General features: G+C 37.1%; 1 protein-coding gene across 2 annotated transcripts in view; it reads left to right on the top strand.

Moving 5' to 3' along the window:
• The first annotated feature begins 210 nt into the window (after window positions 1–210).
• The window catches only part of LOC100244268 (haloacid dehalogenase-like hydrolase domain-containing protein At2g33255), a 47849-nt gene continuing 31758 nt past the window's right edge, over window positions 211–16301 (top strand). Inside the window, exon 1 of one of the 2 annotated variants that reach the window (XM_059736943.1) lies at window positions 211–681. In XM_059736943.1, the coding sequence (XP_059592926.1) occupies window positions 324–681 (358 nt within the window). In that variant the 5' untranslated portion in view covers window positions 211–323. The remainder of the gene's footprint in view (window positions 682–16301) is intronic. The other variant, XM_002282453.5, reaches the window with a different exon arrangement.

Below are 16301 nucleotides of genomic sequence, written 5' to 3'. Positions count from 1 at the left end.
AAATGTTAAAGTGATAGTGATTAATTACTAACATTGTTACTATTAGGTAAAAATAAGTAAGTAAGTATGCCTATCATATTATCTTGTTTAGGTGGCAACCCATTTTGAACTGATTGATGGGTAATCTTGAAAATTTACTATTTATTACTACTCTAGTGCATGAGCGGGGGATTATTTTCCCCCAAATATTGAAACCCACTTTTGTACGCCCCTCGATTCATCCATATTTTTCAGACATTACACTTTTACACGATTTGGTCCGACAAAAACTCAAATGGCCCGCACTATCGCTACTAGAAGCCCAAAACACGAAATCCAACGCCATGCAATTTGTTCTCTCCAGAGCCATCTGCTTCGTCCACCCAAAATCCCCCTTCTTATTAATGGCCACTTCCACCTCTGTCAGCTCCGTTAGCTCCATTGCCATCCCTCGTAAGGCCCGCCTGAGGGGTGTCGTCTTCGATATGGACGGAACCCTAACGGTCCCCGTCATCGATTTTCCGGCAATGTACAGGTCCGTCCTCGGCGAAGATGAGTACCTCTCCGTTAAAGCCAAGAACCCTACTGGAATCGATATACTGCACCAAATTGAGAATTGGAGCCCCGAGAAGCAGCGCAAGGCCTATGAAACCATCGCTGATTTTGAGCGCCAGGGCCTCGATCGGCTCCAGATTATGCCAGGTTGGTTGTTGTTCCTTTGAAAACCTGTTTGGTTGCTGGGAAAATGCGGGAAAAAAAGGAAGCGAATTTTTGTGTACTGTGAATTGAGCTTCATAAACTGTTTGGATTGCAATAAGCTATGGATGCATTTGCCTTTCTTTTCCTAGATTTCTCAGCAACCAAGAGGGGTGCTGCTGGTTTAATTTTTCGTCATTTCTAATAATTGAGTATTGATTTGGATTGTTATTGAGTTTTGCGTAAATTGCGTGGTTGTTTGTTTATTTATTTATTTTTATCAGAAACAATAATACAGTGTATATTTATAAAAAGAAGAGCAAGAGAAGGATGAGGGATCTTCCCACAGAATACAAGAATCTGATCAGAATATGATTTAAGCTCCTCTACTATACAATTAAACTTATACATAAACTTGTCCAATTATGGCTATTTATCAAGACCGATCAAAGCTTCTCTAATTGTTTTTTTTTTTTTTTTGATCAGAAATGAAGAAGAATATATTAATAGAAAAAAAGAAAAGATACAGGAGAAAGAAAAGTTACAAAAGAAAGAGAAGAAACCAAGGGAAGGATGAGAGGTCCTTCCTACACAAACTGAACAAAGGAGAAAACTCCCAACAATAGAACTCTAAAAACAAAGAGAAACCCCAACAATCTTCAAACTTTTGAAGCGCAAACCGCAATCCAGTTGAGTTGTAAAACACTTAGATGAACTCCTCTAAAAGCTTCAGTACAAGAAGCCCATAGAGAAGAATAGAATCAAATCAAATCTCATAACATCTCTTCCGTTCTCCCTTTATCCTCAAAGATCCTATTGTTTCTCTCTTGCCACACCATCCAAATCAAGGTAAGGCAAGCGATTTGCCAAAGTGTCTTGCCTCTTAATGAGTTCCCCAAGCCTTTAAAAGTAATAACCAACATGTCCTCAAAACTCCTTGGAGGGACCCAAACCAACCCTGTTAGATTGAACAACTTGTGCCAGGGTCCAATGGTAACAGGACAATGAAGAAAAAGGTGGTCAATCGACTCTCCATTTCCTTTGCAAAGAATGCACCATTGAGGACAAAGAGATTTGTAGTGTCTTCTCAATTGCAACTTATTATTGGTGTTTACCTTCCCATGTGCTACTAACCAAGCGAGGGCCTTAACCTTTGAAGGGGCTTTTGAACTCTACAAGAACTTGGCCGGAAGGAACAAGATAGGATTTGAGACTTTTGACAAGGTTAAGAAAAAATATTTCACTGAAAACAATCCTGACAAAGACAAAGATCACGCTCTTGAACCTGCCAAAGAAGGAGAGAAAAACATAGAACTAAGGGAGGACATTAATCTCTGAAGGAGATCAATTTCTGAATCCGTAAGATTACTGCGAAAGTTAAAATTCAAAGACAGTGGAAAGGAATTGCCAAAGACATTTGAGACAGTGAGGTTTTTCATAGAAATAACTCTGTAAAGATCAGCAAATTGAGAACACAAAGTTTGGTTACCCCACCAAAGATCTTCCCAAAAACGAATTCTCTCCCCATTACCCACCACTAGGCGGACAAAAGGGGAAAAACCTGGAAAACTTGAGCAATAGCCTTCCAAGGACATTTGTGTGACCATCTAATCACCATGTTGGCGTCCCATCCATTAGGATGTGTCCCATATATACTCGCAATAACCTTATGCCAAAGACCACTCCTTTCTCTAGGGAACCTCCAAAGCCATTTCCCTAAGAGAGCAATATTTCTCATAGAAGTCTTCCCAAAACCCAAACCTCCCAACTTCTTTGGTTTACTAACAACCTCCCATCTGATAAGATGATCTTTCTTCCCTTCCCCCACCCTAGACCAAAGAAAATCCCTTTGCATCTTCTCAATCTTTGAAGCTATTGATGCTGGGGTTTTAAAGAGGGAGAGGAAGTAGCTAGAGATGTGAGACAGACAAGACTGAATTAAAGTAATCCTCCCTCCCAAAGACAAAAAGGCCTTTTTCCAACAATCTAGCCTCCTCGAAATTTTCTCAACCACCAGATCCCAAAAGCCTATTGTATTTGGGTTCCCTCCTAATGGAAGACCTAAATAAGACAAAGGCCACTCTGACACTCTGCAATCCAAAATTGAGGCCAAACTAGACAACAACTCCTGCCTAGTGTTAATACCTGAAATGGTGCTTTTTTCTAAGTTGATTTTTAAACCAGATACTTGCCCAAAAACCAAAAGGATAATCTTGAGGTTTTGAAGATGTTCCATAGAGGCTTTAGAGAAAAAGATGGCGTCATCAGCAAACTGTAACAAAGACACTCTAGTCCTATCCCTCCCCACAAAGAAACCCTCAGTTATCCCAGTTTCCTCTGCTCTGATCATCAACCTACTTAAAACATTTGCCACTAGAGTAAAAAGGAAAGGAGAAAGGGGGTCTCCTTGTCTCAAACCTCTAGAGGCCTTAACCCAACCCTTTGCATTTCCATTAACTAGGGTTGCAAAACTTGATGAAGACAAACAACCCCTTATCCAAGATCTCCATTTCTGGCTGAACCCCTTCCTTTGTAGCACATGATCTAAAAACCCTCAATCCACATGATCATAAGCCTTCTCAAAATCGATTTTGAAGACTAACCCCTTCCTCCCTTGACCTTATTTTCTCATCCACCACTTCATTGGCTATCAACACAGCATCCAAAATGTGTCTCCCTTCAACAAAGGCTCCTTGAGAGCCAGAGATTGTTTAATGAAGAATTTTGCGTAAACGCCTTGATAAGACCTTAACAATTATCTTATATAAACTTGTAACCAAGCTAATAGGTCTATAATATGAGATTTTAAAAGTTTGGATTTTCTTAGGCACCATAGCAATGAATGTCGCATTTGTACTTTGATTTATTACCCCCTTGGTGTGGAACTCAAGAAACACCCTCATAAGATCCTCTTTTATCAGATCCTAACACTCTTGATAAACTGCTATAGTAAAGCCATTAGGGCCAGGGGTCTTTTCCTTATTCAATTGGAAAACTGCCATTCGTACCTCCTCTTCAGAAAAAGGCCTATCTAGCCAGATTGCACTCTCTCCGGAAATAGGGACCCAATCAATTCCTTCAATCCTCCAAGAATCACCTTCAGGTTTGGAATAGAGTTTCCCAAAGAAATTTACAAGCTCCTCAGAGATAACCTCAATGTTACTTAAAGTCTCCCCCTTCTCAGAAATCAGAGACTTAATGAACTTCCTGCTTCTTCTTTTAGTGGCCATTCTGTGAAAGAACTTAGAGTTGCAATCCCCTTCTTTAATCCACTTGACCCTAGATTTTTGTCTCCATTGAACTTCTTCCTTTAATAACAAATCCTCTAGCTCCCTTCTTCTTAAGGTCCTTTCCGATACTAAATCAAGATTTAAATTCCCTTCTTGTTCAATTAGATCAATTCTACCTAAGTCCGAAAGAATGTGCTTTTTCCTCTCTCTTAAATCTCCAAAGGCCACTATATTCCACTCTTTCAACTTTGATTTAACAAACTTTAATTTCCTCATGAACTTGTGACCTTCCCAACCTTCAACCGTACACTCTTGCCACCAATCTCTAAACTTCTCTTTAAACTTAGGATGGAGCAACCACATATTCTCAAACCTAAAAGGAGTCGGACCCCATTTTAAAGGATTAGTTTCCAAACAAATTGGGCTATGATCAGAGGTTCATCTAGGAAGGGCCTCTTGAAAACTTTGAGAGTAAAAAGAATCCCACTCAGAAGAAAACAAAAACCTATCCAATCTCTTGTATATAGGAACAACTTGCATGTTTGACCACGTAAAAGCCGCATTCCTTAGTGGGGGATCCAACAAACCACTCTCCCTTATAAACTCGTCAAAACACCTCATGTTGAATGTTAACCTAGAATCACCCATCTTCTCAGAGATCCTCCTGATAACATTAAAATCCCCTCCTACACACCACCTTGGGAAGGTCAGACCATACAGATCTTGAAGCTCTAACCAAAAGTCCTTCCTCCACAAAGGCTTATTCGGGCCATACATTGAGGTTAACCAAAAAGACCCTTCCTCACCAGAGTTCAACTTCACAGTTACAGAGAAAGATCCTAACACCTTCTCTGTACACTTGAACTTATTTTAATCCCACAAAATCACAATCTCCCCTGAAGCCCCACAAGCAGGAAAAACAACCCACTCCAAGCTTCTGCCTTTCCAGACACTGCTCACAAACCTCCTGTCCCAAATTACTCTCTTTGTTTCCTGAAGCACCACAACATCTGGACTTTGAGTACTTAAAAACCTTCTGATGGTCCTCATTTTCTTCTTGGAACCTAATCCTCTTGTATTCCAACTTAAGATCTTCATGTAAACAAAAACAACCCAGCACAACCAGCAACCAAACCTAATCCTCTCATCGGGTTCCAGAGTCATTTTTCCTCTTCCTTCTGAAATAAACCTTATCCGCTGAAAGAGTACTCTTGCTCTCTACTTCCGCACTTTTTCCATTATCTCTGACAATTCTAATGCTCAAACTCTCCAAAACCGATTGAACCTTGACCATCTTCATAGGTGTGAGTCCCTCAACCTGAAAACCTTCCAACGGGAGGGTGGGAGGTTCTAGCTCTGGGGACGAAGCCTTGCCTGAGACACAAAGCTCCTTTGGGTTATTGAGTGATTCCCCAAGGAAAGGGCAGTCTTTAAAATTTCAGTTAGAGGTTTCTAGGGGAAACGCCACACCTTCAGAACAGGACACGCCACCATGACGACTGAGATCAACAACAGGAGAAATTGAAAAGAGACCACGCTGAAAGCCAAGGCTTGACTCCAACGGAATAAAAAAAAAGGATGACTACGAGAAGGACGAACAGAAGAAACAGAGGAGTCGGGAAGAAATTTTGGATCAAAAGCCCCAACCAAAGGAAGACCCTGCTCGGATAAAGCTGAGAAAGGAGGACACACCTTATTTACGAAATTGCAGCGCGAAATCCCCTCGTCTCCCTCTGTAAGCTTCTCTAATTGTTGTCCACCCCTTTTTAATTACAAGCCAAATGCCAATTGAATAATACTGAGGGAGTGCCTTTAAATCCAGTAGGACAAAAAACTCATAAAAAGGAATGGAAATTAGGTAGATCCCACGATGTTTCTATCGCCCTCCAGTTTTCCTCAAAGATCCCGACATTTCTCTCTCACCACATGATCTAAGGCAAAGTGGGGCAAACAATTTTTCAAAGGGTCATGCCTCTAACAGAACTCTCAAAATCTCTAAAAGAGATGGTCATTATGTGTGAAGGTGAATCTCAATGATGGCCTACACCTAAACGGGGGTGAATAGGTTTTTTCAACCAATTCAAAAACATATTATCTTACCATAAAATTTCTCATCTCTTCAAATACTTTCCAATAAGAGTAGAAGTCACATGCAAGTATGAATGCAACAACACTCTCCCAATAATTTTCAAATGCAAGTCACATGCACATGTTTCAACACTCCCCAACATAGTTCATAAGAATAATTTCTCAATAACACAAATTTTAATTTCCACTGAATATCTATAGCAAAATAAATAGAAAAAAATATTCATGACATCCTTAGAAGATCACACCTATTTTAGTGCATTGTTCATCCATTCAACTTATATCCATAAGTAATAAATGAAAACTAACACTGAAAATAAATTAAGGAATAGAATAAGAGAAAGAGGGGCAATGACCCCAAAATTTACTTGGAAAACCTCCGAAGAAATAAAAAACCATAGACCTACAACCGATAAAAAACGTCCACTATGAAAAACAAAAACTGAATATAAGGTTTTACCTAGTTCAAGCGAACTAATCCTTCATGAATCACTTGACTAACACGTTTCCACTTTCCGCTTCATGCCTTCTTCCGGAGCACACTTGGAGTCCACACCAAGTTTGATCTCGGCCTCTTCTTGAATCCACACAAAAATAAAATGGGTTTCATCCAAACCCAAATAGCTAAAAATTAAGAGATGAATGACTGAAGGAATTAACTTATTTTTTCTCAAGAAAATTTGTGGAAAACAACTTGAAAATCATGAAGAAAATGAGATTTTCTTAGCAAACAAACACCCTAACTTTGGTAAGAAAGAGAGAGCACAAGGGGGAACGACTACTAGTATCTCTGTCTTTTTGGAAGTGATATTTTTCTTTTTAAGTTAAAAGAAAGCTTTGATCTAACAGATGAAATAAGATCAAGAAATTGCAATCTGAATCGATCTAATATGAAGCTAGATCAATCCTAGAACAAGGCATTTTGAACACTTAGTAAAAAAAATGCTTCCCAAGCCTTCCTATCTCCTTAAAAAGGTATTTTAAGAAAAACAATAATTCGAAAGATATGGTTGATTCAATTTCATTCAGCTCTAACCTCAATTACATACCTTAGTCTCTTAGCAAATTTAACAACTTAGATCTTCATTAGACAAGTAGTTTGAAGAAGGATTTAGAAAAACCGAGTTAGGAGACATTTAGAATTTTTTTTTTTTTTGATCAGAAACGAAGAAAAGTATATTAATAGAGGAAAAGATACAGGAGAAAGAAGAGATACAAGAGAAAGACAAGAAACCAAGAGAAGGATGAGAGGTCCTTCTCACAAAACAAAAACTGAAACAAAAGAGAAAACACCCAACTAAAGAAAACTAAAAACACAGAAAAACCCCAACACTCAAACTTTTGGAGCGCAAACCGTAGTCCAGTTGAGTTGTAAAACACTTAGAGGAACTCCTCTAAAAGCTGCAGTACAAGAGGCCCAAAGAGAGGAATAGAATAGAATCAAGTCCCATAACATCTCTTCTGTTCTCCTCTTATCCTCAAAGATCCTATTGTTTCTCTCTTGCCATACCATCCATAACAAAGTAAGGCAAGCGATTTGCCAAAGTGTCTTGCCTCTTAATGAGTTCCCCAATCCTTTAAAAGCAATAACCAACATGTCCTCAATACTCCTTGGAGGAACCCAAGCCAACCCTGCTAGATTGAACAACTTGTGCCAGAGTCCAATGGTAACAGGGCAATGAAGAAAAAGGTGGTCTATCGATTCTCCATTTCCTTTGCAAAGAATGCACCATTGAGGATAGAGGGATTTGTAGGGTCTTCTCAATTGCAACTTGTCATTGGTGTTTACCTTCCCATGTGCTACTAACCAAGCGAGGGCCTTAACCTTTGAGGGGGCTTTTGAACTCCACAAGAACTTGGCCGGAAGGAACAAGATAGGATTTGAGACTTTTGACAAGGTCAAGAAAAAAGATTTCATTGAAAACAGGCCTGAAGATGACAAAGACCACGCTTTTGAATTTGCCAAAGAAGGAGAGAAATTTTGTCTAGAATTGCCAACTTAACTAAACACTCACAATGTCGTATATGTTCTTAGGTGGAACTCAATCCATCTTGGTTAGACTAAATGACTTGTACCATACATAAGATGCAATGATCAGGGTTAAGGGATTTGTAAGATCTTCTCAACTGTAACATGTCATTGGTGTTCACTTTCTTGTGCACGATTAACTATGCAAAAGCTTAAGCCTGAGTTTCATGCAAATCTGGTCGGAAACAACAAACCTGAAAATAATAAATTGGAGGCAAAAAAGAAAGATTTTATTGAGAATAAACCTAAGGAGGATAGTGGCCAAGCTCTCGTATCTAAGATAAAAGGAGATAAATGGATTAGGGTGAGTGAAGACATAAGCCTTTCAAGACTCTTAGTTTCCTAATCTGTGAGGTTGCGATGAAAGTTCATATCCTAAGACAAAGAAGAAGAAAAACAATTGTCAAGGATTGCTGAGATGGTGATATTTTTTAGAATGGAAACTTCATAAAGATCTGCAAATTGTGAACAAAAAGGTTTTGATTTTCCCATCACAAATCTTCCTAAAAACAAATTCTTCCCTATTTTTTTTTTTTGATTGGAAACGACACGTAGATTTATTGATAGATAAAAATAAGTACAAAAAGAAGGATAAGGAGTCCTCCCGCCAAAGAAAGCTAAACTATAGTAAATTATACTGAAAAACAAGCGAACACTCTAAAAAGACCACTTCTTATGGAGTACACACCGCTATCCAATCAAGTTGTATTACATTAAGGGGAGTCCCCTTAAAAACCTTGGAACAAAAAGCCCAAAGAGAAGCAAGGAAAACAATAGAGTCCCAAAGAAACTCTGAATTCCTTGCTTTATCCTAAAAAATCCTCGCATTTCTTTCCCACCACACAATCCAAATAAGAGCGATGCTTGCAGCTTGCCATAAGGCTATCCCCCTCTTAGAAGAACCAAATCCATTAAATTTGATGGACATCATGTCAAGGATGCTCCTCAGGGGGACCCAATCCATCTTAGCTAACTGAAATAACCTGTGCCACAACCCAATCGTCAAAGAACAATGAAGAAAAATATGATCTGCTGATTCCTCATGCTTTATGCACAGAATACAAATATCAGGACTAAGGGCTTTGTAGGGTCTTCTCACTTGTAGCATGTCATTAGTATTCACCTTCTTGTGTGCCACTAACCAGACGAAGGACTTCACTTTGAAAGGAACTTGAGAATTCCAAACGAACTTAGAAGGGAAAACCTGAGGAGATCCAGAAAATTGAGATAAAGGTAGAAAGAAGGATTTAACTGAAAAAAGCCCTGAAGAAGATAAGGGCCAAAATCTGGCATCTGGAACCGAAAGAGATAAATGCAATCCATCGAGAGACCGCATGAGGCCTTCTAAGTCCTCTATCAAATTCTTCCCTATTACCCACCACAAAATAGATATGTGGAGAAAAATCATGGAAAACTTGTGCAATGGCCTTCTATGGACATTGATGTGACCATCTTATCAAAATGTTGGCATCCTATCCATTGGGATGTGTCTCATAAATATTCAAAATAACCTGATGTCAAAGGGCAGAACTTTTGCTAGGGAAGTTCCATAGCCACTTTCCTAATAGAGCATGATTTCACAAAACAGTCTTCTTGAACCCCAAAACCTTTAGACTCCTTTGGCCTATGTACTATGTCCCAACATATTAGATGATCTTTTTTACCCTCCCCAACTCTTGATCAAAGAAAATCCCTTTGCAATTTCTCAATTTTTGAAGCTATTGATGTTGGAATCTTGAAAATAGATAAGAAATAACAAGGGATATGAGACAAGCAAGATTGAATTAAAGTTATTCTTCCCCCCAAAGGCTAAAATGTTTTTTTCTACCCATCTAGTTTCCTTGAGATTCTATTAACCACTGGATCCCAAATCCTCTTGCCAGTGGATTCCCTCTTAAAGGAAGACCCATATACGATAAAATTTAGTTTGAAACTTTATAGCCAAACATAAAAAACAAACTAGAGACCCAATCTTGACTTGTATTGATACCAGAGATGGTGCTCTCATTGAAATTAATCCTTAGCCTAAAAAATTGGCTAAATACCAACAAGATTAACTTGAGGTTTTGCAGGTCTTCCATAGACACTTTAGAGAAAAAATGTTGTCATTGGCTAATTGTAAAAGAGATACTCTAGTTCTATACCTGTCCACTATAATGCCCTTTAGCATCTGTTTTAAGCATCATCCTACTTAAGACATCAGTTGCAATGGTGATGATGAAGGGGGGAAGAGGATCTTCTTGTCTTAAACCTTTGGTTGCTTTAACCCATCCTTTGGCGTTACCATTTATTAGGATTGAAAAACTTGTTGAAGACAAGCAGCCTCTCATCCAAGACCACTATTTTGTGCTAAACCCTTTTCTCTCTAGCACATGATCCAATAAACCCCAATCCACACAATCATAGTCTTTTTCAAAATCTATTTTAAAGACTACTCCTTCCTCCCTTAAATCCCATGGATGTTTGTTTATTTAATGAGGTTGATGTGATTTGGATTTTGTAAGTTTGTATGTGCCATTCCAGTCAATTTTTTTTTTTTTGCTCATCCATAAACAAGAATCACAAGTTACTTTTATTTTATTTTTCCCTCTTTTCAATGCAGTTGTGATTATTAGGTTTGTTAGTTGATGCTTTGTTCTATGTGGTGGTCTTTTGATTGCAATAGAATGTTAAAGATGAATGGGGAAGGTAGAAAAAGAACAAGGTTGAAGGTGTACGGTAGCCTCATGAAGTCCTTGGGGGTGTTTGTACTAGAGACCTTTAATTTAATCTTGCTTTCACCAGGATTTTGGGTTTATTAAAGCTTACCCTCACTCCATAGTCCACCACAATGGGTTGTCCATTATTTCTTTTGGATGTAAAAAGGAAAAAAAATAAAGCAAGGGTTGAATGCTAGAGAAAAGATGAGGTTTTTTATGACTTTTAAAAGATTTAGGGGTGGTAGAAAGTTGGCCTTTAAATCTCATACAAAGCTTTCCTTCAGACAATCTATAATTGAAATCTCCCAAAGCATTTCATGAATTTATCATGCACCATTATCAACTTAATAGGAAATTAGGTAAAAGATTCCATATTATAGTACCTTGTTTTAGGAGTTTAGAATGTTAGGTGCATGTGCTTTGCTCCCAACTTAGCCAACTATAGTTATGTCTTAATTGGAATGCCTTTGAAGTAGGGTGGAAACAAAGTGGAGACGAAGTTGAGACGTCATGGAGTGGGACAAGCTTGGAGGAATTGCTCCTTATGCGAGGAAGGCTTGTATAACCAACACCATTGTTTAGGGGATCATCTTGTACTAGAGCCTATCTAGCTTCTTTGGGAGAATAGATTAAAATGTTGGCAAAATTTGCCGATATATCAAGCAATAAATTAGGTATCAATTTGCCTCTAACTGATAAATGGGAAGCAAATCCGCCCGACAAAAAGTTGTAATTTTCCAACGAGTTTTCGATTTTTTAGCCTTTTTTTGGAAATTTTAGGATTTTATCTTGATTTTCTCGAGTTTTTAGAAAATTTTGGGATTTTATCCTAATTGTTCTTTTTGAAATCTTAGCTTCAATGTTGTGTGGCAAAACACTTGGAACTTGGGACTAGGTATAGCCAATCTGTATTATGGATCAAAAATCTCAACATGTCGTTGGGCAAAACACTTAGAACTCTAGGGCATTGAGTAAAGTTGAATTGTGTTTCAGATACATGATCCAATTGCTAGAGAAAGTCATGATTGTAGAGAAACTAGAGCTAAGGTTCTCACATCTTGATATGTTTGGAGTCTATTTTGGTTGGAAAAACTATAAAATGAAAAAGATAACTGTTTTGGGCAAAAACATTTTTTCTCCCTTAATTTTTTTTTTAAATATAATGTATATATTTTTTATTTTTTGGCTTTTGCAACTTTGCTTCATGCAATCATATTTTACCATTTATGCAATAATTGTTTCAATATAATTTATAATATTTACGATCACAACTACAATATTTAAGGATAACATATATATATATATGTGTGTGTGTGTGTATTCTTTTAAAGCATGACTTTTACACCAAAAATGAAATATTAAAATCAAACTTAAATAAAGAAATTAATTTTTGTTTATTTTATTTAAAAACTCCAATGTACTAATTGCTCAAAATATATAAACTATAAGGTAGTCTTATAAATAAGTGTTTTTCTAATCTTTTGTAAAATAATTAAATACAAGGAAGCATAAACTTGTTAATAAGACTATTGACATTCTTAAACAAAAAATTATTATAAATATATCATCATTTTTTTTATATCCTTAAATTTATTCTGAGTAGACGCATGAATCATCATTTTAATATTAAATACATTTTCAAGTATGACATACCATCATCTAATGTCACAAATTTTATCATGTATATTATTTTTTTTAGTAAAACAACTTTAATACGTGTATTATTAAGTATTTTATCATTTTTTGGAGTTTTTTCTAACATTTTTATGAGTTTTGATCAATTTCCATCTACAAATATTTTTTGACTGAATTTTCATTTGATATTTCTATAAAATCTAACTATTGATATTTCTGTGATTTTCGTTATTTAATCCTTGTTTAAGAGTTTTTTTGATGGCCTTCATCGTCATTAGTTTTTTTAGACGACCTGTCATTTCCACCTTTTGTTCTAGCCTCCATACTGAAAGACTTAGGAGACTGCTGAACCACCTTGAGGACAACGACACAACCTCAACTCCAAATTCAGGTTCTTGTTCCATGGTTTAATCAGGTACAAAAGTTTTAATTTCATCCAAAAATTATTCTAATACTTGGATCATGAATTTAGGTGCTTTACACCATATGACAAGCAATTTTGTGCCTTTCTTTGGTTACTTACCATGTTTGGGAAAACAAAAAATTAAGTGGCTGATGAATTATTTTCATCTATAGCTAGTCAAGGAACTATGAAAATCTCACCCACCTTGTCCCTAAATTTGGTTCTTCTTGTTGTAAACTTAAACTACAATTTGTTTGCTATTGGAAAGATCACAAATAACCCAAATTGTTTTGTTAAGTTCACTCGTTGTTGCTTTCAGACAGTTTGGGGAAGAATTGGGCATGGTAAGTTGAAAGATGGACTTTACCACATGGGGACCAATTGGAGGAGTGGTAGTCTAGGATCTCAAAACTTAGTTTCAACCCATATAACCAATTATGATAAGATTTTTCTTTGACACAACCGTTTAGGACACCCATCATTTTCCTTGTTGAAAAAGTTGTCTTCTTTGTTGGAAAATAATAATATTTGTAATTTCCAATATGAATCATCTACTCTTACTAAACATCATCAAGTGAATCTTTCAATAAAAGAATTGCAATTTGTCTTTCCATTTAGTTTGATTCATTTAGATGTTTAGGGTCTTTATTTGTGTAAAATATTTTGGGAACTTGCTCGTTCTTTACATTTATAGATGTTTGCACTAGAAACACTTGGGTTTCCTGAATGAAATCCAAGTCGAAAGTCTCATTCAGTTTCCTTATTTTCCACAAATTAGTTAGCACTCAAATTGGGCCTAAAATTCAACCACTCAAGTTTGATAGTGCTAAGGAGTGCTTTAACCAAGAATTAACAAGCTACTTGGAACGTGAGGGTGTTTTGCATCATTGGGGTGGTTGAAAGGAAAACTAGGCATCTATTAGAAGTAGCTCGGAAGCTCTTGTTCCAAATGAAGTGCCTAAAAACTATTGGAAGGGGGGGAGTACTTTGAACACTTGAGTCTGATAATAGCAAGTAGTACTTCAACTAAGAATTAACAAACTACTTGGAATGTGAGTGTTTTGCACCATTGGGGTGGCTGAGAGGAAAAATAAGCATCTATAGGAAGTAGCTCAGATGCTCTTGTTCCAAATGAAAGTGTTGAAAAACTACTGGGGGAAGCTGTCTTAATGGCTACATATCTCATCAACAGGATGCCAACAAAAGTTCTTGAATTTTAGACAGTAATAAAAAAGCTCATCACCTTATTTCCAAATTTCCAAGGAGTTGGATCCTTATCACCAAAAGTCTTCGGTTGTGTCTCATATGTACATATCAAACAACACTTGCTAGAAAAAAATTGATCCTGGAGTTGTAAGGTGCATGTTCTTAGGGCACTCCTCATAAAAAAGATACACAAGTGTGTTCTACAACCCCTCCCATAAGGAAGAAATATATCATTTTATTTGTAGAGAATGAGCCTTATTTTAGGGGCTCCTATCTTTAGGAGGAGAATGATTAAAAAATGAAAGATAGGTGGTGGAATTTGGAAAATTCAAAAACTATGGATGTTGGAGAAACATATGGAAAGATCATAGATGGAAATAATTGAGTTGTGGAAACTATGGAAGGTGGCAAAGACTATGGCCCTAAGTGCTATTTCTAATTCTCTTCTTTGTGACCTTCTGCACATTGAACCTGTTACTGCACCTCTAGAAAGTCCTCCCACAAATCAAGAAACTGAAACTGAGAGACTTAAGACTCCAACTTTCAACCTGTATTCTAGGAGGAAAAAGTCCATCACCTCACCAACTCCAATCATCAGCCTTGAAACAAATAATGGAAATAATCCAAATTCTGGTTCTAGTTTAGAAATTCAGTCTAATAATGACCTTGATCTGCCCATTGCTCTTAGAAAAGGGCCCCATGTCTTAACTTTGTATCAATGCAGAACTTATCACCCCAATATTGAGCTTTTCTCTTCCTATAAAAAAAAAAAATAAAAAATATTGAGCTTTTCTTTCTCAAGTTCTGTCGCAGCAAGTTCCCAGATCTGTCTAAGAAGTTCCAACCTTAAAATCATGGAGGGAGGCGATGAATAAGGAGGAGAACACTGAAAAAAACCAGACATTGGAAGTTGTTGATTTGCCATAAGGAAAAAAGTCAATGAGCTGCAAGTGGATTTTTACGGTTAAGGATAGTACTTATGGCACTTTGGACGGATACAAGGTGAGGCTAATGGCCAAAGGGTACACTCAAACATGTGTAATAGACTACCATGAGACATTTGCACCAATGACTAAATGAATACAATAATAATTCTTTTATCCTTGGCAGCAAATAAGGATTGATCTTCACAGTAGTTTGATGTGAAGAATGCTTTCCTCTACAGAGACTTTAAAGAAGTCTATATGAATATTCCACCAGGGTATGAGCAGAAATCTTGGAAAAATAAGGTATGCAAGCTTAAAAAATCTGTTTATGGTCTAAAATGGTCACTAAAAGGTTGGTTTGGGAGGTTCATTAAGCCAATGTTAAAGAGGGAGTACTTTCGAAGTCAAAGTGATCACACCTTATTCATAAAAGGTCCTTTATTGGAAGAGTCACTGCCCTAATTGTATATGTAGACAACATTATTGAGACTGGTGATGACATTGAAGAAATGATGGAATTAAAGACTTATTTTGCCTTATCATGGTTATCAAACTATTTATCTATCAAAAAAAAAAAAAGACTTATTTTGCCTTGATTCTATTCTTTCTCATTTCCATTCATTAAGGTTTTGTTGCGGAAGAAGGGTTGTGTATTTGAGGGGGGCCTGAAGCTTTGTTCTCTTTCGAGGGTTTTGAGGGCTCGTTTTCAAGTGTTTTTTAAAGAGGTTTTCAGGGTTTTGTAACTTTCTTTTTCGCTAGGGCTTTGAAGAAAGAGGGGTAGAGGAGTGAATGTGATATGAAGAGAGAGGGAAACTGGTAAATGAATAAGCTGTGGGTTTTTTGAGGAGTTTTCTCTCTGATATTTAGGAGGTTAGCTACAACAGAATACAGGGAAGGCTGTGCAGTGAAGATAATAGTAAAGAAGAGGGGTTTGAAAGCTTGATTTTTAGGTGGTGTTTGAGAAAATCTTGAAGCTCTTCTGGGTTCTCTTTAAAGAGAAGAAAAAGTGGGGAAACAAAGGGATTGTGTTTTGGAAAGAGTTTGGCAGCAAAAGAAAAGGATATTCTGTGGGTTGGTTGAACCGTTAACTATGAAAGGAGCGAGCTGCTGTGTTTGTGCTGATGAAGACAAAGACGAAGGTGCAGAGAAAGGAAAGAAAATTGGTTTGAGAATCTGTGGCTGCTCCATTCTGATTTTAAGGAAAATTTTAGACTTTTGGTGGTAGGAGTGTTGGGTTGATGGTTGGGAAAGCCACAGATTTATAAGGAAACTAAAGTTTGTTAAGTCTAAATTGAAAGTTTGGAATAGAGTGATGTTGGAGATTTAAAGGAGAAAAAGAATAACATTCTTTCAGACATTGTTAGGATGGACTCAGTTCAGTAGGAAGGAAATTTGATTGTGGATCTCTCA

The sequence above is a fragment of the Vitis vinifera genome, chromosome 5 (assembly GCF_030704535.1).
Source record: "Vitis vinifera cultivar Pinot Noir 40024 chromosome 5, ASM3070453v1".
Lineage (NCBI taxonomy): Eukaryota > Viridiplantae > Streptophyta > Magnoliopsida > Vitales > Vitaceae > Vitis > Vitis vinifera.
This window is presented reverse-complemented; position numbering and strand designations above follow the sequence as displayed.